The sequence below is a fragment of the Mustela putorius genome, unplaced genomic scaffold (genome assembly GCF_011764305.1).
Source record: "Mustela putorius furo isolate JIRA1106 unplaced genomic scaffold, ASM1176430v1.1 tig00000281_pilon_pilon_pilon, whole genome shotgun sequence".
Lineage (NCBI taxonomy): Eukaryota > Metazoa > Chordata > Mammalia > Carnivora > Mustelidae > Mustela > Mustela putorius.
The window spans coordinates 18,607,644-18,634,550 of NW_025421343.1; the positions used below are offsets into that span (position 1 = coordinate 18,607,644).

General features: G+C 57.9%; 2 protein-coding genes across 4 annotated transcripts in view; both read left to right on the forward strand.

Moving 5' to 3' along the window:
* The first annotated feature begins 1,093 nt into the window (after positions 1–1,093).
* PROM2 (prominin 2) lies at positions 1,094–14,974 on the forward strand. 2 transcript variants are annotated; one of them, XM_004770947.3, is made up of 24 exons: positions 1,094–1,490; positions 2,156–2,205; positions 2,594–2,793; positions 2,889–3,009; positions 3,503–3,566; positions 3,851–3,940; positions 4,222–4,421; positions 4,769–4,843; positions 5,580–5,643; positions 5,868–6,027; positions 6,320–6,472; positions 7,429–7,552; positions 7,673–7,764; positions 7,879–7,963; positions 8,742–8,888; positions 9,418–9,489; positions 10,277–10,369; positions 10,504–10,557; positions 10,862–10,942; positions 11,154–11,222; positions 11,959–12,048; positions 12,275–12,381; positions 12,748–12,822; positions 13,037–14,974. In XM_004770947.3, exons 1-23 carry the CDS (start codon positions 1,247–1,249, stop codon positions 12,809–12,811), a joined length of 2,499 nt encoding a protein of 832 aa, XP_004771004.1. In that variant the 5' UTR covers positions 1,094–1,246; the 3' UTR covers positions 12,812–12,822; positions 13,037–14,974. The 2 variants fall into 2 exon arrangements, with proteins under 2 accessions (XP_004771004.1, XP_044935094.1); XM_045079159.1 differs by having other exon boundaries at positions 13,042–14,974.
* Positions 14,975–20,652: 5,678 nt separating this feature from the next.
* Positions 20,653–26,907, forward strand: part of KCNIP3 (potassium voltage-gated channel interacting protein 3) — an 80,616-nt gene continuing 74,361 nt past the window's right edge. Inside the window, exon 1 of one of the 2 annotated variants that reach the window (XM_013045034.2) lies at positions 20,653–20,731. Coding sequence is in view for 1 of the 2 variants with exons in the window: in XM_004770942.3 (XP_004770999.1) it covers positions 21,126–21,224 (99 nt within the window). In the remaining variant the exon portion in view is untranslated. Of the gene's footprint in view, positions 20,732–21,070; positions 21,225–26,907 lie in introns of those variants that run through there. The other variant, XM_004770942.3, reaches the window with a different exon arrangement.

A 26,907-nucleotide genomic window follows, 5' to 3' on the forward strand; every position in this document is an offset into this window, starting at 1 on the left:
GGAATCTCCGTGCCCCTCCCCCACCCCTGCCAAGCGGGCAGAGCCTAAGGGTCACAGACCTAGGCGTTACTCCCTCCAGGGCTCCCAGTGGAAAATGTGGCGGCTGTGGAAACTGACAAACTTCTGATCCTTCTGTGAACATAAGTAACACATTTTATTGCACAGAGATTAGCAAGTGGAGAGGAGCAGGTTAGAATATAAAAAGGCCATGATTCTACTGGGAGATGGTCAGTATTTATACCTCCAGCCCACGTGCTGTGCTGTAAGCAGCTGTTTGCCCTTAAAGCATTGAGTATCTTTCAAGTTAAGGGAGCAATTGCCACATCATTTTCTCTACAGACTGCCCTGGGTATCTGGCGAGATGCTCATTTCACCATTTCCTTGGTGGTGGTGGCAGCCATCGGGATAGTTTCCATACCATGAATAATGCTGCCAGAAACATCCCCCAACCATTTAGCAATACTTCCTCACAACCTGCTCAGCCCGGGGCACCCTCTGGGTGTGGGGCAAACAGCCACTGACAAAGCAGAGACCTGTGGAGACAGATCTCCCGCCCTATCCTTGATGAGTTCCTTAAGCTGATGATGGGATGGGGCACTGCTGGGCCAGAGCGCACACCTTTGCCGGGATTCACCCTCTGGAAGGTTGTACCTGTCCCAGTGGCTCCTCTGAGAGCCCCCCTGGGTGAAACCTGGTGGCCTCTCTGCTCCAGATTGGATCAGGCAGGTGCAGGCATGACCCAAGGGACAGAGCCGGCCCCAGAGGAAGCTAGGGGAGGAGCCCGGTTCCTGGGTCTGGGCTGCCTGCCACCCCTTGGGCCAGGGTTGCACTGGGTGGCTGTTTTCCCAGCCCCAGATTGGGCTGTTGGGTCTGGGTATGGAATATAATATTTGCAGCTGGGCCACTCTAAGCAATCCAGAGCTACTGAAGTGTCTTCCCTACCCAGCTCGGAGGCGGCCCTGCCTGGAGGATCTGCGGAGGGGAGAGTGAGCCCGGGCTCCCACCCCAGGCCGCGGAAGGCGGGTCCAGGTCAGGCCCTGCCCCCCTACCCCAGGCCTCCGCCCCTGCCCTTCCAGCGCAGCGGGCGGGCGCCCAGGTAGCTCAGGAGCCCAAACCTGTCGGGCCGGTTTTGAGAGCCGCGGGGACGCAGGCTGGTGAAGGATGCACGGCCTGCCCCGCGCTCGGTCCGCACGCCCGGCCGCCTGAGCCCTGTCCTGCCTGCCCCGCAGCCCCCCCGGACGACCCCATGACGCGCGCGCCCGGCCTCCTGGCGACCCTGCTGGGGCTGGGGCTGGGGTTGGGGCTGAGCCCGCCGGGGGCGGGGGCCGCAGACTGCGGGTCCCTCAGCAGCGCACAGCGCCTGGCGTTCGCCCCGGCGGCCGGGGTCCACTGGCTGGCCCCTCGCGTCCGCCCGCCGGGGCCCCTGAACCCCCTGTACGGCACGGTGCGCCGCTTCCTGTCCGTGGTGCAGCTCAACCCCTTCCCCGCCGGTGAGTGCGCCCCTCCTCGGGTGGGCCTCCCAGCTAGTGGGTCCCCACTCCACGGCGGGCTCCCCACTCCACGGCCGGGCTGCCTGCCCGGTCAGCAGGCACCCGGAGCGCAGGGTCCCCGGCCTTCCCCAACCCCCGGCGTCCTTCCCAGAAGACCCCGGGGCCCAGGGGCATCCCATGGAGACCTTGCAGCGTGACCTTGGGCAAGCCCTTTTTCCTCTCTGAGCCTCAGTTTGTCTGCCCTCAAGTGGAAAAACTTGCGTTAGAAGTTCTCACAGACCTGGCTGAGATTTTCCCTGGGTCTGGTGGTGCTGAGGGGTGGGAGGGCCAGGAGGGGTTACAGCCCTGTCCCTCCCAGCCTGTCCCCTGCTTCTTGAGGGAAAGGACCACTGGGCCCTCTGCTTTCCACCAGACTGGCAGCTTCGCAACTGCAGGGCTTAGCTGTAGGGTCCGGGAGGAGGGGTCCACCAGGCCTCCCCTCAGCCACTCCCTCCCCTGGCAGCCCTGAGGACTGGGCGGGATGGCCCAGGGCTGCTTCTCCAGTGTCATGGTGGTGGGAGGAGCCCTTCCAGAGATTCTCACCTCTCCCTGGCAGTGGGCGTGGGCACAGGGGTGGGCAGGGGCTGTCCTCAAAAACCCCCTCCCCAGCTTGACTCTTTCCTTAGACTTGGTAAAGACCTTGCTGAATGAGCCAGCCTCAGTGAAGGTGGATGAGGTGAGCCCTGGGGGCGTGGCGGGGGGCGGGGTGGAGTTCAGGGGTGAGCATGAGGGGTTTCCTCAGCTCAGCCGATGTTGCTGGGTGTCCCCCAGGGTGGGATCCCAGGCATCTCTTCCCCCTTCCTTTAGCACTGCACTTGGCAGACCTAATTTCAAACCACAGCTCTCTGCCATTAACGGGCCCTGGGTTTTGCAGGGAGCAAACACGGACTTTGGTTTCCTGGTTTAGAGCTGGTAAATCACAAGGACACCGTACACCTTGCATGGGTTCTAGGAGATGTGTGCAAAGTGCCCACTGTGTGTGCATCCCCTCCCCTTCTGGGGATGTTCTGTGGCATCGGGCAAGAGGGGTCGGGACAGCCCCTCATGCCTGCTGCCTGGCCCAGGTGGTGCGGTATGAGGCGGGCTATGTGGTGTGTGCGGTGATCGCCGGCCTCTACCTGCTGGTGGTGCCCATTGCTGGCCTGTGTTTCTGCTGCTGCTGCCGCCGGCGCTGTGGGGGCCGAGTGAAGACGGAGCACAAGGCCACGGCCTGCGAGCGAGGCACCCTCATGGCCTTCCTGCTGCTGACCACCCTCATGCTACTGTGAGGGGCGCTCGGGCCAGGTGGGAGGCGTGGGCTGAGGCCCAGGGTGCCTGCAGGCATCCAGCAAGCCCCTGTGTCCTCCCCCATCCCTGCAGGACTGGTGTGGTCTGTGCCTTTGTCACCAACCAGCACATGCATGAGCAGATGGGCCCGAGTGTGGAGGCTGTGCCTGAGATTCTGCTCAGCCTCCGGGGCCTGGTCTCCGATGTCCCTCGGGTAAGTACTGAGTGACCCCCTCGCCAGGGCAAGCCTGCATGAGCACCAGCCCCAGGCAAGACAGATAGTGCCAGGACCTGCGGATTAGAAAGGGCTCCCCAGGGACGCCTGGGTGGCTCAGTTGGTTGGACGACTGCCTTCGGCTCAGGTCATGATCCCGGAGTCCCGGGATCGAGTCCCGCATCGGTCTCCCAGCTCCACGGGGAGTCTGCTTCTCTCTCTGACCTTCTCCTCGCTCATGTTCTCTCTCTCGCTGTCTCTCTCTCAAATAAATAAATAAAATATTAAAAAAAAAAAAAAAAAAAAGAAAGGGCTCCCCATTCAATGAGCCCCCTGACTGCCCCCTGCTGGAGAGTGGCTGTAATACATGAATGCAACCTGGGCATCTTCAGGATGACCAGGCTGCTGTGTGGGGCATCTCTGGAGAAAGCTGCGGAAGGGAGGGCTGTCAGTTGACAGGGGAGAGCGGTCTCATGACCCTGTGTTTGCCTAGGAGCTGCAGGCCGTGGCACAGCAGTTCTCCCTTCCCCAGAAGCAAGTCTTGGAGGACCTGGATGGTGAGGGATACAGCCGGCTGACAGATGGGCCAGCCGGTGGATCCCCCTGCTACGCCTGTCTTGGGGGGGCCTCTCATCCCCTCATCCTGGGCTCCACCTGGCCACACCCTCGAAGAGGCAGGGTTGGGGCCCAGCTATGGAGCACAGTCATCGCTGTGCTGAAGGACCGAGAAGCCAGCGACTCTGCAGAACCCAGTGTGGGGCCTGGGGAGGCTGGACTGATGGGTGAAGAGGGCCCCTAGGCTCCTGGGGGCCAGCCCTGCAGACCATGCTGTGCTCTCCAGGGGTCGGCATGAACATTGGGAGCGCTATCCACACCCAGCTCAAGAGCACTGTGTATGAAATGCTGGCCTCAGTGAGCAGCCTGGGCCAGGGTGAGTGGGACCAGAGGTGGGGGGGGGTGGGGGTGGCATCGCTTGAGGGCTGGCCCCACCTTCACCCAGGCCAGGATCCCATTTGCCTCTGCAGCAGGCCCCTCCAATGACTTCCTCATGGCTTTATCTAGGATCCTTAGCCTGGCTTCCCGTGCCCTTAGGGCCGTCTTCCTTCTAACCGCAGAGGTTCCTGACCCACCTCCCTGGGGATGGGGAAGGGGGAGGGGTTCTGTCTCCCACAAGGCCTCTGAGGTGGTGGTGTCCAGAAGGGGGTCCCTCAGCCCTGCAGGTCTCTGTGGATCACCTCCAAGCCCTGAACAGCACGTTGGTGGAGCTGCGGAAGAGACAGCAGGGCCTGGAGCCCTCCGTCCAGGAGCGCCGCAAGCGCCTCCTCGCCCTGCTGGAGGGGCCCAGCTGCCAGGGCTGCACCGAGGCTCAGAACCGAGCCCGTGCCCTGGAGCTGGGAGCTGACTTCCACCAGGTGAGGGCCTCCTGAATGGAAGGGGGCTGCTCTGCCTGCTACCCCGGGAATCCCTGGGTGTTTCCCGAGGCAGACTCCGAATCCCCTTCCCGGGGCAGCTTCTTCCCTCCCCACACAGCAAGGGTTCATGATTTGGTCATCCCGGCAATGCGGTGAGAGAGCTTTCCTGGGCCATGTGCTGTGCTGTGGGTTTCCTGTATTTTAGCTCCCTGAGTTCTCCTTGTCCCCTAGTAAGATGGTCCCCGTTTTGCATGTGAGGACATTGAGGGTTCCTCTCATCCTCCCTCTGGGTTCCCCCTTAGGCCTCTCCATGGGCTTTGTCATACCACCCCCTCTCCTCATTTCAGGTGTCCCCTGTGGACGATGTCCTGCATCGGCTGAAGGGCGTCCCAGAGGCCAACTTCTCCAGCATGGTCCAGGAGGTGAGTGCCTGTCCATTCTGCCCAACTTCCCCATCACCTAGTAGCTCACAAGTAAGGGGGCCTCATTTTACCCCTTTGGGGGTGGGAACCCAGTTGAACCTAAGACTTGGGTCAAATCAGGGCCTTCCCTACCACAGGGCTCCCTGGGCTAGGCGCTCATGATGAGGGTTCTCGAGTGTGTGCAGTCTGGTGGGGGAAGAGCTGGGCCCCTCGAGGTGGTGGGGGCTGGGGTGGCCAGGGAACGAGGATGCCAGCCGAGCCCTGGAGGTGCAGCCTCAGTGCAGATGGGCTGTGGGGGAGGGTGCGGCATGAGTCAGCACCTGTGACCTGGGGCCTGGAAAATGCCAGAGTTGGGGAAATGGTGAGTCACCTGTGCTGGGTAGCTGGAGCTGAAGGTCCCGGGGGGAAGGGATGGGGGAGCTGAGGAGGGGTAGGTTGGAGCCAGACTTCAGGAAGCGAGGCCTGGCATCATGTGCAGGATGGGTGAAGGAGAAGACAATAGCAGGGAGAGTTGAGAGGGGTCCCCCAGGAGCAGTATTTTGGGGAGCTGAGTCAGGCAGGGCTGAGGAAGCAGAGAAGAAGCCATCTACCAAGAGAACAAAGGGCCTGTTTCCTGATTTCCTGAGCTGTGAGCGCTGAAAGGGGTTCCCTCCCCCGGGCCTGGTGCTGTCAGGGGTCCCTCCAGCTGGGACTGTGGGTGGACAGCAGGAGGTACAGCCACCTTTTGTCCTGGCAGGAGAACAGCACGTTCAATGCCCTCCCGCTCCTGGCGGCCTTGCAGATGGCCGATGTGGTCAAAGGTGAGGCCCTGTCTGGGGCCTGCTGCTCCCACCAGAGGGGCCCGTGGAGAGGAGGTGGGGCGGGGTGAGCGGGCAGGGGTGGAGGGATAAGGCTGTCCTCCATCTGGGCCTGGGCAGAGAGTGGGCCCTCTCTGGGGGTCTCAGATGTCCTTCCGGCCCACCCGACTCCTCCCTGGGCTCCTGGGTGCCTTCCCCCTCCCATAAGTCTCTGCTGCTTGGGGCAGAGCTGAAGAAGGTGGTGGCCCAGAAGCCTGAAGGACTGAAGACACTGGCCGAAGAGTTCCCAGGGTGGGAGGCAGCCGCTCGCTGGAGCCAGGCATTGGAGGAGGTGGAACAGAGAAGCCGCCCCTATCTGCAGGGAGTGCAGAGATACGAGAAACACAGGTGCCCAGGAGCCCATGGGCTTGGGGGTGGGATAGGCAGCCCAGCCTCTCAGCCACACTGGGCCCGATTCCTAGCCCTCATCAACCAACCCCAGGCTATACTGAACATCTGCCCCCATTTCAGCCAAGACCCCTTACTCCTTGGGCCTCTGTCTCCGCCTTGCCTATGGGCCCTTGGGACGTGAGCCTGGGGACCCCACAGGGGCCGTGGGCACCCTCCCCAGCCACTAGATCCTATGCCACCCCATCCTGGTGCCTCCCTTCTCAGTGACACCCCATCTTCTCTGTGGCAGGTGGATTTGGGGCTATGTGTTGTGCTCCGGAGTCCTGTTTGTGGTGGTTTGTAACCTGTTGGGCCTCAACCTGGGCATCTGGGGGCTGTCTGCCAGGGAGGACCCCAGTCACTCGGAAGCCAAGGGCGAGGCTGGAGCCCGCCTCCTCCTGATGTAAGATGGGCTGGGGGCAGGGTAAGAGTCTCTTCCACTGGGCCAGCGGGACTCCTCTCATGCCCGTGGATAGCTTCTAGTGTGACTACAGGAGAACGTCCTAGGAGTCAGGATGCTGGGCTCTACTTCCGGCTCTAGCACCAACTCACTTGGTGACTCTGGGCCAATTACTAACCCATCTGGGCCCCCACGTCCTCATCTGTGTGAAAGGGTTAGACTAGAGCAGGAGTGGCAGATAAGAAGCACCTCCCCCATACGCCATTGACAATTATCGTAATCAGTGGGCACTCTTTCCCACTGAGCCAGACGTGGCCTCAGAATCCTTCTTAACCCAGCATCTAGATAGCACTTCCAGTAGGAGGCAGCAGCAGAGCTAGACTCTGTTTGCCCTCTCTGCACTAGATGGTTAAGTCTGGGGCTGCCTCATTCAGTTGTGCAGGCTGGCCACTGCATCAGGGTGCTTGACCAAAGGGGTGAATGGAGGCTGAAATCTAGCCCTTGTTCTATTCTCCGAGCCTCAGACCCTCGCTTGGGGCTGTGCCTATCCTGCAGAGAAGCCCTACAGATCAGCAGCACTGGTCCCATTCAGCCCCCCTCAGTTGTGGCCCCTACTGTGCCACGTGGCTCTGTTGAGGGCTGAGTTCTGGAGCCGGTCACCTGCATGTGCCTGAGGCTCAGAGACCGGTCATCCTTTCTTGTCCAGCAAAGCAGCTAAGCTGCCAGGGCCAGCCAGGGTATCAGTGAGAGGCGGGAGTGGGGAGCAGGGAGAGGGCCAACCAGCAGTCCTGACTTCTCCCCTCTGGCCCTAGGAAGCGGAGTCCTCTAAGGAGGGCTCTGTCTTGGGGCCAACAGACCCCAGGTCGCCCCCCCCCCCATGTGGTGGGACAGAGGGTGTGCGGTCGAGGGTAGCCGGCCTCCTCTTTCCCACCTCAGCCCCATCCCTCTGCCTTCCCCAGAGGTGTGGGTTTCAGCTTCCTCATCGCTGCTCCCCTCATCCTCCTTGTCTTTGCCACCTTCCTGGTGGGTGGCAACGTGCAGACGCTGGTGTGTCAGAGCTGGGAGAGCAAGGAGCTCTACAAGGTGACCCTGCCTGTCTGTTCTGGGGCCCTGAGGGAGGTGGAGGGGACTGGGCTCTCGGGAAGCTGGGGTGGCCTTGCCCTCAGCCTGCTCAGGGCCCTTTTCTCTTTGCCCCGTTTCCAGTTTGCAGACACCCCGGGGAACTTGCCCCCGTCCATGAACTTGTCTCAGCTTCTTGGCCTGAAGAAGAACATCAGTATCCTCCTGGCCTATCAGTGAGTGGGAAGCCTTGGCTGGGGACAGGGTGTGGGAAGGAGCTGAGGTAGGGGATGTCGGTCCCCTCCTGCTGCCCTTTCCTCCCATCTTCGGTGTCTGTTATTTCTCCCCAGTCAGTGCAAGGAAGGGGCTGCACTCTGGAGCGTCCTGCAGCTCAATGACTCCTATGACCTTGAGAAACACCTGAATATCAGCCAGGTGAGGGAACCTTCTAGAAGGCTGTGGGGATCCCTCCTGCAGAATCCTCCCTCCTCTGGCCTTGCCTCTGTGGTGGGACGATCTTACGGAACCAGAGAAGTCTGCAAGTCTGCAAGAGTGTTGGAGACACCTTGGGGCAGAGGCCCCAGGGCCGAACTCAGGGCCTGGCCCAGGGCGAGAGCCCAGGATGGTTTCTAGGGTGTGTGGGAAGGTGGGTGAGTGCCTGGAGGCACAGCTCCAAGCGCTGTGCTCCAGAAAGAACTGAATACACCTGAGGTTGTAGCAAGAAGGGCTGGTGATAGTGAGTGAAGGGGCTGAGGTGTGCGTGTCCTGACTGAGGACAGGCATTGGTTAGGATGCTGCTGTGGTGGTAGGGTAGTTGGGGCTGGGGGTGGTGACAGTGAAAATGATGGTGATCAAGTTGTGAGTCCCTGGGGGAGGTCTCACCAGAGGCCCTCTGCTGAGCTCCCACAGCCATAAACGTGGGCCACTGAAAGCTCTTTTATAGTGGTGGCCTGGGAAAGTCTGCATGCTGTCCACTAGCCAGATATGTGTGGGCAGAGCTAGGTCTTGGTGGGGGTGGGTTGGAGTGCAGGCAGGTGAGAAGCAGAGGCCTCCTGGGAAACTGTCTAGGGCTGGAAATATCCAAGATGGGGGCCCTGGGTAACCAGGGGGAGAGCCCTGAGGGCCTGGTGACTCCGACCCCTGGAGAGCAGCTCTGGGGTCCTGGCTGAGCAACTACGCATGCCCTCACGCTGTCCTCCCTCATCCCCCTCAGTACACTGCCAAGCTGCAGCAGGAGTTGCAGAATCTCAAAGTAGACATGAAGAATCTGGACCTGCTGAGCCCAGCCGCCCACCGGGACCTGGAAGCCCTGCAGAGCAGTGGGATCGAGAAAATCCACTATTCCACCTTCCTTGTTCAGGTCAGCAGGGAGCCCCTCAGGCCAGACCCTGGCAGACAGAGGGGCTCGCCGAGGAGCTGGGCTGACAGGTGGTGTCTTGTGTCATCACAGCCCTCTACATTCCCTCCACTTTCTACATGTCCCTAGGGGTTGGGGGGGTCTCTTCCTGTGGGGGGTTGTCTGCACACCGTGTGCCTCCAGCCTGTCTGGGTGCCCTGGTCTGGGCTGGGCAGGAATGAACTGGCTCCCACCCCAAGCACGTGTTGCTGTTCCTGGTCCTGAACCCACTGCTGTGGTGAATGCTGGTGGGAAGTGGCCTCTTCATTGGGTTATACCAGAGGGCGCCTCATTGGTTTGTTTTGTTTTGTTTTGTTTTGTTTCTATCCTAACAGAAAATTCCTGATATATTTCACAGTTTCAGGTCAAACCCATGGTGACCCCTGTGTCACAATAGACTTAGCTGGTGAGGGGTACTTCTGAATAGACTGGGAATTTGAGGGATGGGGGAGCCACAGTACATTCCCTCTTGGCCTCTCCTGTCTGTCTCCAGATCCAGAATCCAGTGGTGAACACCAACGTGGAGACACTGGCCCAGGAGCTGGAGGAACTGGCCCAGACCCAAGTGAGAAGGGACCAGGGGTCCCACTGGGCAGGCAGGTGGTGGGAGAGGTTGGGTAGCTTGGACTGGGGAGGGGCATGAAGGCAAAGGCAGGGGATGGGGGGGTTCCCACCAGGGAGCGCTGAGGCCCTGGGTCCCCTGGATGGGCTTAAGAGTTTTGCAGTATCAGTTCTGACTCAAGCTCTACCTCCAGTAGACTGTGTGCAAGGGCAGGTCATTCAGTGTCTTCAGGCCTCAGTTTCTTCATCTGTAAAGTAGACATTCCTCTACCTCAGACCAGATGAAGGAACTGTCTAATGTCACAAAGTGGAGCAGGGGTTTCTAAGTGCACACTGCTTAGGGAGCCTGCTGGGACAGGCATGAGGACTGTGCTATGGACTAGGTGTCGTGATAATTATCCTGGAGAAGCTTAAACTCCACTAGAAAAAAATATAACATTTTGCATTTATAAATATTTAGAGCTTAAATTGACTCTATACCAAGCACACATGATGGGTAGAGTGAGGAGTATTTCCTGTTTTAGGAGATGCCACCGCCGTGTGTGTGTGGCCACCTCGGTGTGGTGGGCTTAGAGGCACCTAGTAAGCTAGCAGTGGACCTAGAACTCGGGCTTAGTGCCTCCAAACCTGGATCGGAGCCAGGAGCTTAAAGAGGCCTCGGTTTTCTGCCCCAAGCCCAGCACCTTCCACATCTTCTCAGTATGTCTGACTGAACAGCTGAGTAAAGAATATGTTGGCAGAAGTTGGCATGTCCCTGGCAGAGTGCCATTCTCATCTCTGTCTCCCCTCAGGGCAGTTCCGTGTTGGGACAGCAGCTGCAGCAGGAGGCCCAAGAGCTCAAAAACCTCTATCGGGAGAAGGTCCTCCCCCAGGAGAGCCTCGTGGTAAGTTTGGAGGTGCAGGGAGCCTGGAACCTGGGGAAGAGGAGAGGCGGGGAGGGGAAAAGAGGAGGGAAGGGCAGGAAGCTTTCTTCCCTATGCATCCCTTCCCTTAACCAGCCCTGCCCTCTCCCCCATAGGCCAAGCTCAACTTCACAGTCAGGGCCCTGGCATCCGAAGCTCAGAATCTCCAGGTGGCTATTGGGGATGGGAAGGGTGGAGTGGAGCAGGTGGGCTGCAGAGGGGCCCTGCTGGTTTGGGATCTCATCCACTCCACAGAGTCCCCGTGGAGGTTGATAATAGAGAGTGGGAAGAAATGGGGGGCGGGGGGGACAGATCCTTAAAGACCACCATCTTTGGCCTCTGTGTCTTAGGCCCTAATACCCCCATCCCAAGGTGAGTATGTGTGTGTGAGAGGTTGAATTAATGAATGGGTAAATGAATGCTTGGCTGCTCCCTGACTGAGCAGGCGCTGAGTCAAGCCCTCTCCTTCCCCAGACGGAGACCTCTGGGGTCTTGGACAAGGTCACCTACCTAAAAGGAGAGCTGCCTACCTGGGCCACCAGTATCTTGAGGAATGTGAGTGGGACATGGCACAGGGGCCGGGGGCGGCCACATAGTCAGAGATGGACTGAGCTGCTAATGCACATGGAGCTTCTTCTCTCCCCTGTCCCCTCACCATGGCTCCCAGGAAAGCCAGCTCAGCCTGTCCTACTGGTGCTTGGCATGGGTGGTGGTGGCGGCTGGCTCTGGGACTCCTCCCAGCCGTGGGCTCTTCTCTCTCCTGCAGGAAAGTGAGTGTTTCCTGACCCGGGAAGTGGATTATTTCTCCCAGTACGTGGCCTGGGTAAGAGAGGAGGTGAGTCGGGGGCCAGGCCCTCCTGGCCTCAAGCAGGCTCCCGGGGCCACCAGCTATTTATGCTATTGCATCCTTCCTCTGTCCCCTAGAGCCCCTGGGGGTGCCCTAGGCCTTCAGCATTGAGCCCAAACTCTGCATCAGGCTTCTGCACTCCTGCTTCCTGGCAGGGCTCTGCTTACTCAGCCTCAGCTGCAGCCCTTCTCTAGGGCCTGAGTGTGAGCTGGGCCGGCCGTGGCTCTCTAGAACCTTGCCCCCATGCCCTTCCTCACGTGGACCCCTGGCCCAGCTCTCCAATCAGCCTGCCTCCTGCAGGCCTGTGCTGGCCTTGGCCTCTGTAAGCCATCCAGAACCCACACGGGACAGGTGCGGTCGTGCTGAGCCCCGAGTGTGCGTGTGTATGGGCACATGTGGGTGGTGCGTGTGTGGGGGCTTGCACACCACAAGCGGGGCTTCTCCAGTGAGGGTGTGAACCTAAAGAAAAGTCCTGGGCACACAGTAGGGGCTTAATACAGGCTGGCGAATGGAATGGAAAAAGCAGGAGCAGAGTGATGACCCTGGGTCAGCGTGTCCTCCTCTCTGTGTCCCTGCATCCACGTGTCTGTGCCCAGCTGTGAGCAGGCTCCCTATGGGTTCCCTGGACTTATCTCTGTCCGGTCACCCTCCTTCTCTGCCTGTGGGGTGTATGCCCAGGCATCTGAGTGTCTCTCCACGTGCCTGCTTCCTGTCGACACTACAGGTGACTCAGCGCATTGCCACATGCCAGCCTCTCTCTGGAGCCCTGGACAACAGCCGTGTGATCCTGTGTGACATGATGGCCGACCCCTGGGTGAGTGCCTTCAGCTCCTCAGGTCTCATGGATGTAGAGATCCCCAAGACAGCGTGAGCAGGGCCTGAGGGGAAGCAGGAGCCCTGCCTCCAGGCCTGCCCGCCGGACCTTCCGCTCAGCTCTGAGAACGCGTCCCTGTGCCCCTCACCGAGTCAGCAGGAGGCCTCAGGGTGGGAAGAAGTAGCTGCCTTGCCACAGCAAGCTGACCACACATCCTCTGTTCTAGAACGCCTTCTGGTTCTGCCTGGCATGGTGCACTTTCTTCCTGATCCCCAGCATCATCTTTGCTGTCAAGACCTCTAAACACTTCCATCCCATTTGGAAACGCCTCAGGTGAGGAGGTGGCCAGGACTGAGGGGGACAGCAGGGGTCTGGGAAGGAGTCCTTCTAGTCACTGGGTACTGACACCCCCTCCTAGGGGTCCCACACCCCCTCCTGAGACTTCCCTTGTAGAGGAGGCCCAGGCCTAGCTCTGAGGAGTCACACACTCTGAGCAACTCTGGGGCCAGAAAGTTCTTTTGTATGTCTGCCCCATAGCCTTCTTGTTGCAACACATCCCACCATGCACAGCTTTTTGGAACTCTTCCTACCCCTGGAGAGTTTCTGCGCTGGGAAGATCAGGGCTCTGGGCTTGTCCCTATGTCGGGGCCGAGGGTCCAGGCCTGGGAGGTCACTGGCTTTCTTTTTGCGACGTCTCAGCTCCACCAGCTCAGAGGAGACTCAGCTCTTCCACATCCCCCGGGTCACCTCCCTGAAGCTGTAGGACCCCAGTGGGTGAGTGTCCCCACCCCCTTCATTCCTCGGTGCCGGGAGTAGAGAATAGGAAGGGAAGGAAAGGCTTGGGGTCTGGGGTCTCTAGGGCCCAAGAGGGCAGGAGCGTTCTGGGACTTGGTGGGTCTGGCCCGGTGGTGGATCTGGCCCACCCGGCCTGAGCCCTGCCTTCCCCGCCCTCCCCGCCCTCCCCTCACCCGCCCTGTTCTTCCTCCAGAACAGGGGTATTTGCTGGCTGCTAGGTGATGCCTGGGGCTGCCTGCCTTCCTCCTCCTTTGACTTGCCCTGGACCCGAGGACTTCCGTTGCTCTTGCCTAGAGCCTGGACGGGCATCAGGCCTGGATTAGCCTTCAGCTCCAGTTCCCTGACCCCATGCTGTCTCTTTTCCACCCCCTTCTGCTGATGAACCCCTTTTTTCATTCTCAAAAGCACGTTTGACTTTGGTTGAGCTACAAGGGCCGATGGGTTCTTGCAGGTATCGAGCCCTTGTCCTCCTCGCTAAAACTCGTTAGCTCCAGGAGGAGCCTGTTTTCCACCTGTTGGAACCCCTTCCTCAGCCCCGTGGAGGAGACAGAGGCCCTGCCCAACCCATTCTGTCACTATCTGCCTACCCCCCCACTCCTCCAAGCTCCTGTCCCGTTTCATCCTCTGACCTGCCCACCTGTCCTAGCTTCACTCTGCCCCAGCCCTTGTGTCCTCCCCACAGGGAAACTATTTTCCTTGCTTTGACCCCTTTCTACCTTATCCGACCGCCTTGCTGGTACCCAGAGGCTTGTCCTGCCCAACTAAGCCAATCAGGTAAAACCACCAAGCAGGCCCTTGAGCCCTCCACTGCCCAGGTACCTGGACCTTCCACAGGCCCTGGCCTGGATTTCTGGCCACCTTGTGGGGTGAAGGAGGCCTGTCTGAAGGCTGAGCCCCTTGCCCGCGTCCTGGGTTGGAAATAGTGCTTTGTTCTACAGCTCTTCTCTGAGCACTGGCTCCCTAGGAAGGGACCTGGGACAAAGGCCAGAGTGGGGGTGGTCACCTCTGGTTCCCCAGAAGGTAGCCTCTTTGACAACCCCCACCCAGCTTTCCCAGGAGAGATCTGGTGGCCACAACTGGATTCTGTACTGTGCCCCTTCCTCCTTCTATCCTGCGCATGAGGCCTAGTCCATCCTGTGCCCTCTCTGAATGCTGGATGCTGAGTTCCAGAAACAGGGAAAAGGAGGAGGAGAGAGAAGAGATGGACAAAACCTTAGATCCATTAAAGTGTTCTCACTTCCTAAGCCTCGGCCTTGGATCTCTGACATGAGCTCAGGCTAGGGCCCTATATGCAGTTGGTGTTTAATGAGGTTTTTTTTTGGTGAGGAGAATCCAAGGCTTCCTCTGGCCGTGGACATCCAGGATTAACCCAGCAATCAGCAGATGGGGAGTGGGACCCACTCTGAGAGCAGGCAGGCCTGGTTGCACCTTGAAAGCTTTAATGCTTGAAAGCTTTAATGCTTGAAAGCTAGGACACCTTGGACATGTTCTGTATGTTCCGTAGACCTTAGTCTCTCCATTGGAGAGAATAGTCATGACTGCCTTCTAGGGCTATGAAAAATGTGACATTGCATGGAAAACCCTTGGCAGGAGCCTGGCACAAAACAAATCCTCAGATGCTGCTATTTTTTGTTTTTTTTTTCTGCCACAACTACTCTGGGCCACGGGCAGAGCTGGGTCTTGGCAGGTACAAGAGAGGAGGGAGATGGGTCCCTGTTCAAAGGTGTGAAGCCCTTTAAGATTAGAGTCTGCTGAGTTTCAGGGTGTGTCTGTGTTGCATTGCATTTTACAAGCCAGCAACAGATTTGCTACTAGAAATTAGGATGGTGTGTACGCAACCTACTGTCACTGTTCCAAGCACACTCCAACCAGGCATCCTTGAATGAAGCACAACTGTTATTTTTGTTTGTTTGTTTTTGTTTTTTGTTTTTTCTTGCTTTTCCCAAAGCTTTTTTGGCTTGTTTCTCATCTGTTGCCCTATGCAGGGAACTATGGTGCCTGCTGTTAAGAATGAAATTGATGGGATAAAAGTTGAGAAAACAATTGTGAAATAATTTCCAGTTCTCCACCTTATCCTTTCTCTATGTGAACATACCACACATGGTGACTATAAAATTTAATGACCTCCTAATATGGAACCTCTTTGAGTCTATTTCTTGTGTCTGTTGTTTATCTTGGTTTTTGTTGGTTTTGCCGCGTCTCCTCACGTACTTGGTGTGATTTTTTTTTTTTTTAAAGATTTTATTTATTTATTTGACAGAGAGAGATCACAGGTAGGCAGAGAGGCAGGCAGAGAGAAAGAGGAGGAAGCAGGCTCCCTGCTGAGCAGAGAGCCCGATGCGGAACTCAATCCCAGGACCCTGAGATCATGACCTGAGCCGAAGGCAGCGGCTTAACCCATTGAGCCACCCAGGCGCCCGCTTGGTGTGATTTTTGATTGAATGCCACACATTCCATCTGAAAACCTGTAGAAATAATCTGAGGCTTGGGATGAAGGTATCTACCATCTCGAGGGTTATGTTTACATCTGGTGGATGGCTTGGGATCCAGCAAACTGGGATTGTTTTAATCTAGTCTCAGGACTGAGATGATCGGCAGTCCCTTGCAATGCTGGTCTGTTTCCAGTTCACTTGTGTTCTGGGGGTGAATTCCTCTGGGGTCCCAACCCAAAGCATGAAAGACGCTCCTCCTCTTGGTGGGCCCCGTTTTTACCTCTAACAGCTCTCTGCTCAGCACCTTTATTTTGTAATGTCTTCTGGCATCAGCGGACCTCCCGGGGAGAAAGTAGCCCCAAATATCACACACATATCCCTGAGTTTCCTTCTTTCCCCAGGTCTTGGCCCTTTGATTCCTTACTCCCTTGTTTACTCTCTGATACCTCCAATCAAACTTAAAAATATATATTTTGAGTAGCTTTTAAGTTGTCCTTAGTTGGGAATTTAGGTCAAATGACCTACTTCACCGTGATCAGAAGTAGCTGTTCTGCAAAATTAACTGATTCCACCCCTCCACCCACCCATGACTTGGGGTGGGAAAGGCTGTCATTCATTGAATCGAAGATCCAAGACCTTCACCCAGCCAAAGGAACACTGACTGTTGAACGGCGCTTGGTTTGGAGAGTATCACTGTAGGCCCTGGTATCTGGGGATGGGGGTGGCATTCCGCAGGTGGGAGAGAGAGAAAAATAGCCATGGAGAAAAATATATTACATATTTTCCCAGTTTTAAAATGCTGGAATTCTAAAATGCTCATCTTATTTAATGTGTGAAACAAAGCCCCTTTGTGGTCACATTCTCATCTGTTCTCATGACATTCCCTGAAGGCGGTGGGGCTTTCCATGCTTGTTTGACTCTTGAGCAAATGAAGCTTTTGGGGGCAGAGTCAAGGTCTCCCAAGCTGAAGCCCAGCCAGGCTTTGGATTCAGGTCCCCTGGTCCTGGTGACTCTGGAGGTTTCCTTCTGGGCACGCTGCCAGTTTCCATTCCCCAGGGCTGTGTGGGAGGGAGGCCCTGTCTCCAAGGAGATTTGATCCAAGTGTCCTTGTTGTCCCTGTGGCAGCAGGGATGACAGATTGAAGGCCCTGGGACATGCCAGATGCTCCAGCCTGGCCATCCCGAGCAAAGGCCCCGTGGGCCATGATTGCCAGATTCTGCCAAAGAAACGCCACATGGGCTGGGCTGTCTGAGGTCCCAGGTGGGTGGCCAGGGCAGTTCCAGCTGGCTTCAGTGTGCAGAGGAAGGGCTGCATGGGAAGGGGCCCATTCAGGCCACCCGAGGGGACAAAGACAGTTAACATTTGTTGAGTTCTGGGAATGAACCAGGAAGTGTGCTAAGCACTTCCCGTGAATTGTCTCAGATGCAAGCACTGTTCTCCTATCTATAGTTGAGAAAACTAAGGCCCAAAGACTGGATATGAGCAGAGTAGAAGGGGCACAGTGTACCCAGAACCATTAACTGATGATGGTTGCGTTTCTGGTGGGACCTCTGGGGTCAGCCCGTGCTCCAGCTCTGGGAGTCAGGATCCTACAGTCAGGATCTCCACTTTGCTCTCCTAGTGCCCTATCTCCCCAGGCCTAAACCCCAGGGTTTGAACTGGGAGCTGTGGCCAGCCTGGTTCACAACGCCCCCCATGTCCTGTTGGATCGAAGCTTCTTCCCCAAGGGCCCCCTTCCTTGCCCTTCCTAGATGGGCCACTCCTGGAACAGTGAGCACTCCCCCATCTTACAAATGCTGCCCAGATACTGCAGCACCCTGGGGAAGGAAGGGGGGCCGTGTGCTGAGAGCTGACCTCTGCCCACAAGTGATGCAGGATTTAGGTGGCTTGAACCCTTACCACACTGAGGATACCTGAGAGGCAGGTGTTGAAGTTAGAGGAGGGAGATTCTGAGGTGAGCAGAACCCAAGGGGAGAGCTGGGACGCCCACCCTTGCAGCCCTGAAGGAAGGAGGCTTCAGAGAGCTTCATGGTGTCCCCTGCAGTTTGAGAAATGGGGTGGACTGATGTCTCACCTCTACCTGCACACTCGAGAGAGAGTGCACCCTCGAGAGGTTGGCTGCTGTGTGGCAGAGCCAAGGAGGGGGCTGCTGGCCCACGCGAGGGGCGTGTGAGGGGGTCAGGTGGGCTCTCAGGCTGGGTCTCAGGAGGCTGCCTGAAGCATGAACAGACCCCAGTGACAGGCTGGAACTGCCACAGGGAGTCCAGGCTCCTTGGTGCCCTGAGGCCCCCGTGAAACAGCCCAGCCAGAGGGGTTGGCCAGGCAGGCCCTGGAGACCTGTGGAGGGGCCTGTGGGAGCGAGAGGTGTAGCTTGAAACCTCCCCCACCAGAGCAAAGGTGCAGGGAAGCTCCGTTCCTGGGGTCCTACAGGCTGCACCCCACCAGGCACCCTGTGTTCGAGGTGAAGGGATGGAGAACTGTCGTGTGCCCTCACCAAGCAGCTCCCCAGGCCTGTCCGGTGTCTATCCCTCCACCTGAGGGTGGGCAGAAGAGATTCAAGCATCAGTAGGTGACACAAAATGACAGTGACTTGCCAATCCCATAGCTGTGCTGCCCCAGCACCATGGTGACATCCCCGAGGGCTATGGCAAGCAGAGGAAGGCTTTTTGGGGCCCACAGGTTTCTTTTCTTTTCTTTTTAAGATTTTATTTATTTATTTGACAGACAGAAATCACAAGTAGGCAGAGAGGCAGGCAGAGAGAGAGAGGAAGGGAAGCAGGCTCCCTGCTGAGTAGAGAACCTGATGCGGGGCTCGATCCCAGGACCCTGGGATCCTGACCTGAGCTGAAGGCAGAGGCTTTAACCCACTGAGCCAGCCAGGTGCCCTGCCACAGGTTTCTTGAGCTCTTGTGAAGAGGGGACCCCACATGACCTCTCCACCCAGAGGGGACTCCCTCACAGGCAGAGGCTCTTGGTGGGGCAAGGACCCAAACCCGGAATTCGTATTGAGGATCCATATCTCTCTCTCTCTCTCTCTATCCACCCCTGCTGCACCACTTGGACAGGGGCAAGCAGAGCTAGGGCCCCAAAAAAAGACCCAGGAAAAAAAGAGATTGGGGGCTCCATGGAGCCAGGTTTGGAGTCCCTGAGGATGAGGAATTTGAACTTGGGCCTGGAGTGGAGAGGATAGTGAGCAACAATGGCGGAAGGTCCAGAAGACCCAAGACTCGTGAGTGGGGGTGGCGTGCGCCCCTCACCAAGGAGGGGTGAGAGGACAGCCCCAGGCAGCTGAACGCGCTCACCACTGCCTCCTCTCAGATGTTGTTCATACAAGGACACAGCCTTCCTCTCCCTTCCTCTCCCCCTGCCAAACTCCCCCATCCTGGGACTCTCTCTCCTGTCCCCCAGTGTGAGGAAAACCGCGGCTGAAACCCATCAGGCTGAAGCGTGTGTAGCCCACAAGGTGAGGTTCTTTTGCAGCCTTTCCTAACTTTTTGGGTCTGATACACTGCCAAAGAGTATCCGGAAACTCCCAGACTCCCTCTCGGGGAAAGTTTGCTGATGCCCACAGGCCCACACCACTGCCAGGGCCTCTCAGCGCTGCTGAGGCCGGTGTGAGGAGTCCTGCCCCCGGCCTCCTCTCCCTCCCCTCCCTCCTGCCCTTTCTCCTTCCTGAAGCCCCCAAGGGCCCAGTGAGAGGGGGCCAGACTGGGGGTGACTGGGGCTCTGGAAAAGCCCTGACGGTATGGGGTCTAGAAGGAGGCAGGAAGGGGTCTGTAGTGGGGCAAGGATCACGGCAGGGGAACACATACTCCAAAGGAGGGTCATATGAGGGACATCTCATTGGTGGCAACTGCGGTGGCAGGTCCCCAAGGCCCATGGGACGTGGGGCCTGGCAGGGAAGGACAACTGTCCTATGTTGTCACAGCTCAAAGCTCCTCCCCTCAGAAGAAAGCATCCTGAGTACTGCAAGTTCAGGGGGTGTCCCAAGTAGCAGGGCAGCGATTCTGCAGAGGGTGGCACTGGTCTGGGGAGTTGCTTCTCTGGGATGCAGCCTCCTCACACCACGCCCAGAGTCTGGCCATCCTGGAGGTGTGGTGGGCGTTTCCTGGCTGATGTACAGAATGTGCGAGGTAGGGTAGGATCTTATCCATATGGTCCCTACGGAATGAAAGGGCCAGGCTGTGTGTATTGGCTTCATTACTTTCTGGACCATGATGCTGGGCAAATCCTTTAACCTTTTTGGGTTTCACTTTCATCATCTGCAAAGTGAGATCGTGACCCTTTTCTCCCAGGGCTGCTATGAAGACAGAATGCTCAGTGAGTCCCTGCTTGTGGAAGCTTGCTAAGAGCAAAGGTGGCCAGTGTGCAAGGACTTGGCCCCAGAGAGCTTGGCCTGTGACCAACAGCTTCTCACCCTCTTTCCGGAGCTCCCAGCGTGAGGTCCAGCCTGTCCAGCAGGATAGGACCTTCCCGGGCTGTCTCCTGCCCTGGAAACAGTTCTCCTTGCCTCAGTGGGTGCACAACTCCCGACTGTTTTCTTCCCCTGAGGATCTGAAAATTGGAGCTCATTGGCTGGCTCAAAAAAAAGAAAAGGGGGGGTGTGCAAATTCTCTCGTGCATGCTGCAAAAGGAGGGGGGGTGTCTCAGGCTCTGTTTCCATGGAAACCACTGGCACAGGCTGGCTCCTCGGGGTGCAGAAAAGGGAAACTTGGCTGAGGCTTTGGGCACCTGGCTCCTGGGTGGTTTCCTGGGGCTGAGCAAATGGTTAGGAGTCTGGCCTCCCAAGGGGCAGGAAGGATCTCCCTTCCAAACTCAGGGGCCTTCACCCCTTTCCTCCAGCACCACCACCCACCAGGAGATCTGGCAAGGTCCCTCAGCCTCCCTAATGTGGTCCCAACCTCAAACCTAAGTGGGGACAGATAACAGGCCTTGGAGGGACTGGGTGCCTTATGGGTGTAAGGAGCGCAGGAGGGTTCCCCCCTGCGAGGCCCCATGTGGGAGGGAGGCAGCTGAGGGGGGTGGGGACAGATGAAGCAGTTGGAAGGACCCCTGTGTGCGACCCAAGTAATGTGGCAGCTTCACCCTTTCTGTCAGTGAGCTCCCATCAGTGAAGCCATTTCCCACCCAGAGACCCAGAATGATGTCCCCAGAAAGGATGCCCAGCACCAGCAGTGGCCAGAGGATGTGGGCAGGGCAGCCGGAAGGGCACCAGAAAGACCCCAGGCTTAGGAGGAGCCCAGATCCTTCTTTGCAGCCCATCTTGACTGAACCAGCCTGAGGTTGTCTGTGGGGGCAGTAGGGAGGGGAGGGGCTGGCCTGTTCTGGAACTGCCTCAGGGGAGGTTCTCCAAGCTCCCCCGCCCCACCCACCCCTCTGAATTCCTCATTGATCGGAGCTCTCCTCCCCCCAGTGGAAGCACTCTGCACCCACCACTCCACCCTCCTGTGACCGAGGTAGGAGAGCAGAGAGTGTGTGTGTTAGAGGAAGAGATAGACAGCGGGGGAGGCAGAGAGAGCCGCCAGCTCAGCAGCGGGAGCAGAGGGCAGAGCCAAGAGCCGGGCAAAGGGGCTTCAACAGACTCAGAGGGAAGGATTAGGAACCCTTAATACCCAGAGTGGGACAGAGAGCCTGGGAAGGGGACCGAGAATCCGTTGGAGAGGCGTGGGGAGGGAGAGGGAGGGAGGGGGAGGAGGAGGGAGAGAGACAGGGAGGGAGGGAGAGGGCTTGAAAGAGGCAGGAGGCAGAGCAGAAGGGGTGGAGCGGGTAGAAGCAGGCGGGGCGGGAGGGGTGGGCAGGGGGCGGGCGAGGAGCCGCCCGGGTAACAATTACGTGTGGGTCCAAGCAAACATGAGGCAGCTGCCAGCCGGCCAGGCAGTCCTGTTCTCAGCTGCAAAGAGGGGAGGCCGGCAACAGTTTCCTTCAGCGCCCAGGATGCATCGGGCGAAGGTAGGCGCCGGTGGGGCTGGGGGCTCGCCCAGGGGTGGGGAGCCAGGGCTTCTGAGGGTGGCCCTGGACCAGGGAGCCCTGTTGTGCTTCCTCCTTTGATCTCAAGCGCTGTCGTCCCCTGGAAGGTCACTTTTGAAAAAGTAAGTGTTGGGGTGTCCTGTCTGGGAGGCTGGACGTCCGGGGCCCCCCTCTGGAACTGTTAGGCGTTAGGTGTTTGTGGCATAGAAGGTGGTCAGAGGAGGAGCTTAGAGTCTGGCATGTGGCTGGTGCAGTTCTGTCCGGTCTCTGGGGCAAGTGCCAGAGTAACTGACCCTGACCCTGACCCTGAGACCGGGCCCACAGCCCTTAGAGGTGTGGGAAGGCTGAGTGCTGGGAGCGGGTGCCTTAGGCTTGAAAGCTGGGCAATGAGTGTTTCTTTTAATCATTCAGGAGATTAACACACCACTTCCCAAAGGGCTCTGAACCCCCTGAACAAGGATGCATACTCCTAGTTCCCACTCCGCTGGGTGGCTGGGAGGTTGGAGAGAGAAGGCGAAGGAAAATGCCTGGGACAGAGTTCATGAAATAGTAACAGGCTGTTGGGAAGGCTGAAGACCAAGTGAAGAATGAGGGAGAGGAAAGAAAAGAAGCCGGTTCCCAGACTGCAGCTCACACTCAGGGAATCCATCCTGATGCCTTGCAAGCCTCTCACGTGTTTGGGATAGTCTTGTTTGGGAAGGAAGAAGCAGCATCAGGTTAGATCTGGCGGCTCATAACAGAACGCCCCGGCTAACAGCAGTTTGAACGAGTTGGTTGCGTTTCTGTCTCATGCAGAAGTCTGGAGGGAAGACATAGAAGGCTGGCACGGGGGCCCCTTGGTCAGCAGGGGCTCAGGCTCCATCTGTCTCCTTGGCTCCCATTCTTGAGGTTACCCTAAAGTCCAACATGGCTGCTGGAGCTCCAGCCAGCACGTGTAGGCAGCAGGAAGTTGAAAGAGGAGTGGGCAAAAACCAAAAACAAACCTCAGATAAAATCAAGGTCTCGTGAGTAAGGAAGAATAGATATAGGGCTGCTTCCTTCAGTCTCCCCCTACATTCAACCTCCCCCCTCCCCCGCCCCCTCCAAGGTGGATTCCTGCTTCTCTCTCACGCTCAAGGACAAACAGCCCAGAGTCAGCTTGCTTCTAGAGTCAGGTGGTTCCAGGCCACACTTTGGCAGAGCCTGGGTCACCCCTGCCCTGTCTGGTCCATCTCCCAGGGGTGCCAGGAGGATTAGCAGAGGGGATGGCATGAAACACTGTCAGCCTGGTGATGGGGCCCACCGAAAGGTGCTTTCTCTTCTGACACCTCCAGTCTCCCCAGCAACCTCCAGGGCAGAAAAAGAGAAACCGTGTGCTTGGTTCCAGGCATCTGTGCATGTGATCGCTTCACACGCCCACCCCAGCCAGCATGGGTCCTCGGCATCTGCACACGCGTGTGAGCAGGCCCTTCACCAGCATGCCCGGTGACTGTGCCCACAGCTGACAGCACACACACAGAGGTTGGCGCTTCCAAACCCGGGCTGCACATGGCTGCACACAGCCCGATCTATCCACCCACCAGGAGACAAGTCTCCTTCCTCTGCTCCGCTGCCCCTAACTGCCAGGAGGCCTGCCCCCACCTGGTGAGTGGAGCGTGTGACTCGAGTCCCACAGGTGTATCTGGCTCTTTCCTTGGCCACTGTGATTCCATACCTGCCCTCCGTACCCCTACGACTTTCTCCTGGGCCCCAGTGGATCTCACTGTACCTTAAGCCTACTGGTGGCCTTCTTGGAGCTGGCCCGGCCAGAAACTGGAGCAAGTCGCACACCTTCTGGTGCTGGGCCAGGTAGGGACGGTGGTCCTAAGGAAGCCGCCGCTGGGTCCCTCACCAAGCTCAGCAGGGGGATTGGGGAAAAAAATCCTCTCTAGGGGCAGTGAGGACTGCAGTTGAGAAAACAGGATGGCCCAGCTCATGCGTCCTCAGCCTGTCGGTCATGGTCAGCAGCTGCCCCCAGTGACACCCCATGGGTGTTCAGTCCCTCGGCCTCTCTGTGCACTACCCAGTCCTTTATGGATCCTTGGGACATCCCAGGAGGGTGAGCACACCACCTCCCCTTGTGCAGACACTGAGGCTCAGAGAAGGGAGCAGCCTACTTAGCTTGAACTCTGGTTGCTCCTAGGGGAAAGGAACAAACAGAATCACAGGTCTCCTGGGGGCAGGCAAGGCTACCGTCCTAGATCTTTGGGGAGTGATGTCTTCATGGTCCAGCGCATGAACCGGGAACCTCTGTACCTGTATTACCCCCCTGGACCCCCGGGACAGCCCCTGAGATAGCCTTTGGTACTGTATCCCACTCTACAGATGAGGAAACGGAGGTCTGCCTTACATTGCAAGCTACGAAGTAGTACAGATAGAATCTGAACCCTGTTCCATTTTACTCCAAAGCCCAGTTCCCTAGGGCTGGGTGGGGAGGCTGGGGAGCTCCTGGGAGAGAGTGGCTTACTTGTCACCAGGCAGCTGGGAAAGTGCCCCATCCCAGCTGGAGGCTGGCTTCATGGGTTTGTGGCCCATTGTTCCTCCTGAAACCTTTAGTGAGAGCATAGTAACCAGACCCCATCCCTGGCCATGTCCCCTGGTTTAGCCATATCACCTTGAGCCAGCCACAGATCCCTTTCCAGGTAGTAGATCCAGGGCCACAAAGGAAAGGACCCCCATCTTTTGAATTCAGGATCCCTTTTCTTATCAAAATCCTTCCCGAGAGTGGCAGGTGCTCTGCCGATTCCAGCTGGCTTGGGGCCCATCTGCTCTCTCCGCCCCACTCCGAGGCATCTCCGGTGATGCCCAGGAGCAGCTGCGGAGCCCTGAATGTGGCCTCTGTGAGGGAGAAGGGCAACCTTGGTTTCCAAGGCAAAGAGAGAAGAGGAGAGAGAACTTGGCAAGTCTTCCTTAGCTGGTCCTCCAGACAAGGGGGGCGGGGAGCAGGAAGGAAACGGGACAGGCAGGAGAGCACAGTGGGCAGTCAGTCCCTGTGTGCTATGCCCTCACTCCAGCTCCCTGTTCCCAGCTGACTGATGTTTCCCTTGAACAGGTGCATCTGTCAGCTGTGATCAGCCTTCGTCCTAGAATGCCACAGAACAGCCACGTGACAGGGACAGAACCAAGGGGACTCGCAGGCACCAGAGTGGGAGAGGGGGAGCTAAGCTGAACTTCAGCAGGACAGCCCAGAGGGGGCCTGTCCTACCTCCCAGTTGGCCCAGCCTCGTGCCTCTCGTCTCGGTCCCACCTCCCGCCCTAGGTCTCTGTCCAGCGGCCCCTGAGCCCCACAGCCACAGGTCTATGCAGTGCTCAGCTAGGCAAAGCAGGCACCGGTCTTCACAGGCCGCATCTCCAGTTCGGCTGTCCACCGCCACGCAGCCTCATCTCTGACACATCTCTCCAGGCCAAGCAAGGGGTAAACCCGAGGCCACCTGCTGCGGGTACCATGCCCCTATGCCCAGCCTACCCTGACTCTAGTTCAAGATCCCCTCTCAAGATGGACTTTCTGAGCAGTGACCCCCAGAGGCCAGCTTCTACCCCCAGCTCCACCCAGCTGAGCCTGCGAGCTTGGGCAGGTCCATCCCTTCTCTGAGCTTCAGTCTCCCCATGTGGGCCTTAGATACGCTCATAGCCTTGATCGGGCCCTCACCTGAGGCCTGTGCCTTATGCTGACCAGCGGGGGCCAGGAGTAGAGGCGGGGAACACTATCGAAAGTGCCAGAAGGCAGATCCGATGGGCATACATATGCCCACTGGCTTGTCACGGAGCCCCATCTGCACATTTGATATTGGAGGGCTCCAGCCACGAGAGGATAGTGGCCTGGGGTTGGGAGTAACACGGCTGTACCTTGTCAGCTATTAGCCTGGCTCTGCTCTGCATCAGGAGGACCTAGGCTCAGTCCCACCTCCTTCAAGCATTAGCTGTGTGTCCTTGGGCAGGTAAGTTAGCTCCTCTGTGCCACTGTCTCCTAATTTTCCTGGGGGAATATCATCCTCCTCCTAGATAAATTAGGTCCCATATCAGCCTACTCAGCCCAGCCGGGGCATAGAGCAAGAGCTCCGTAAATGGTTGGAGGGTCAATGTCACTGTTTTCTGATTACTAAGTAGAGCCTGGAAAGGGCATGCCAACAGGAGAATGTTCTCTACGAGCATGCTGAGCACCCCTCCCCCAGGTTAATGAGACACCTGCATTGCCTGAGCAGCAAGGGCCAGGTGGGAAGCTTGTGTCCTAGCCCAGGTGGCAGCCGTCAGAGGCAGGGCAGCAATGACCCAGTCCTCCCCTCCCCTGCTCCAACTCGTGCATGCTCGTGCAAGTGTTGGCAGGAACTTAGGCCCAGCTCCCGCCTCAGCAGGCGAGCTGCCCGGCCTGCATCTGTAGGTGCCCAGGGGTGGGTGGAAAATCGAGGCTCCCCCAAGCTTCCCCACCCCAAATCCTTGGGGCCTGCACGACACGACGCCCACCGCCACTTCCTGCCATCTGTCCCAAGTGATGGAAATAGAGCGAGCAAGGAGGAGTGGTTGCTCAGGGAGCCAGCCTGAACTGCCAAAGTCCCCAGGACAGGGCCGGGGGCGGGGGGCAGGCAGCCCCACATCTGAGCGGCTCTGGCTCTGCTTGTTCCTAGCTGGCCCAGACTCTGGCCTTGAGGCAGCCCTCCTAGGAGGGGCCGGGGCGGGGAGGGAGATAGAATCCGAGACTCCTTCCTCCCACAGATAAAGCCTAGAACTTCCCATTGGTTGGCATGAGCCCTCCAAACCTTAGTGGCACTTTCAGATCTACCGACAGCTTAATAAAAATAGAGCAGCGCGGGCCCCACTGAATCAGATAATGCGGCCTCGCAGGCAGCCAGATGTGGGGGAAGCTCCCAGGTGATTCTGATACCCAGCAGCTCAGCAGAGCGAGTTGGCTGGCTCTCTCTCTGGAAATCACAGGACAGTCGCTTGGCCCCGCCCCGTGCTTGGCCCCGCCCCGTGCTTGGCCCTGCCCCTTGCTCTGGTTAGGCAGAATTTGCCCTCCATCAGAAGGATGGGGATTAGGGATAATCCGGCTCCTGCTGGGGCTTTGTATGCCACCGCATTTAACCTTCCCCAGTGTCCTATAAAAGCATATTAGTCTCCCTCTTTTACAGATGAAGACTAAGCGTGGTGGAGTACTTTGTCCAGGGCTGTCCAGCCGAGGTGACGTCTGGCTCACTGCAGACCTCTTCCCACTGTACCTGGTAGTGGGAAATAACATTAACCTGCCTGAAATCCCCCCTTCCTGGCTAAGTGTGTCTCATGAGCCGCACCTGGTGGGTCCTGATGGTCCTTAGGCAACCACTCACGCTATTTCTCATCCATACATATAAATATTTGGGAAAAATTAGTTCTAACTTTTGCATATGCATTTACTCAAGTGACATTACTCTGAGGAAGGGAGCCTGGGTGTTGAACCTGGGTTTGCCAGGACCCTCCATGGCCTCCAGCCATGCACTCCCACCCCCAATAGGCTGCCACAGGCCCACAGGTAACCTCTGCCAAGCCTTCTCTGGGCTTCACTGTGGGGGTTCTCTGGAGGCCAGAGGATGAGAACCACAGAGACAGAAGTGGCTGACTGAAGGTCTTGCCTCAGGGCACCCCTATGGCTTGACCTGATGGGTCCTCACCTGGT

Coding starts and splice junctions, on each gene's coding strand:
- PROM2 (XM_004770947.3), top strand. CDS start 1,247: ATGACGCGCGCGCCCGGCCTCCTGGCGACCCTGCTGGGGCTGGGGCTG. Junction 10,558..10,861: donor CCGAAGCTCAGAATCTCCAG/GTGGCTATTGGG, acceptor CTCCTTCCCCAG/ACGGAGACCTCTGGGGTCTT. Junction 12,049..12,274: donor ACATGATGGCCGACCCCTGG/GTGAGTGCCTTC, acceptor CCTCTGTTCTAG/AACGCCTTCTGGTTCTGCCT.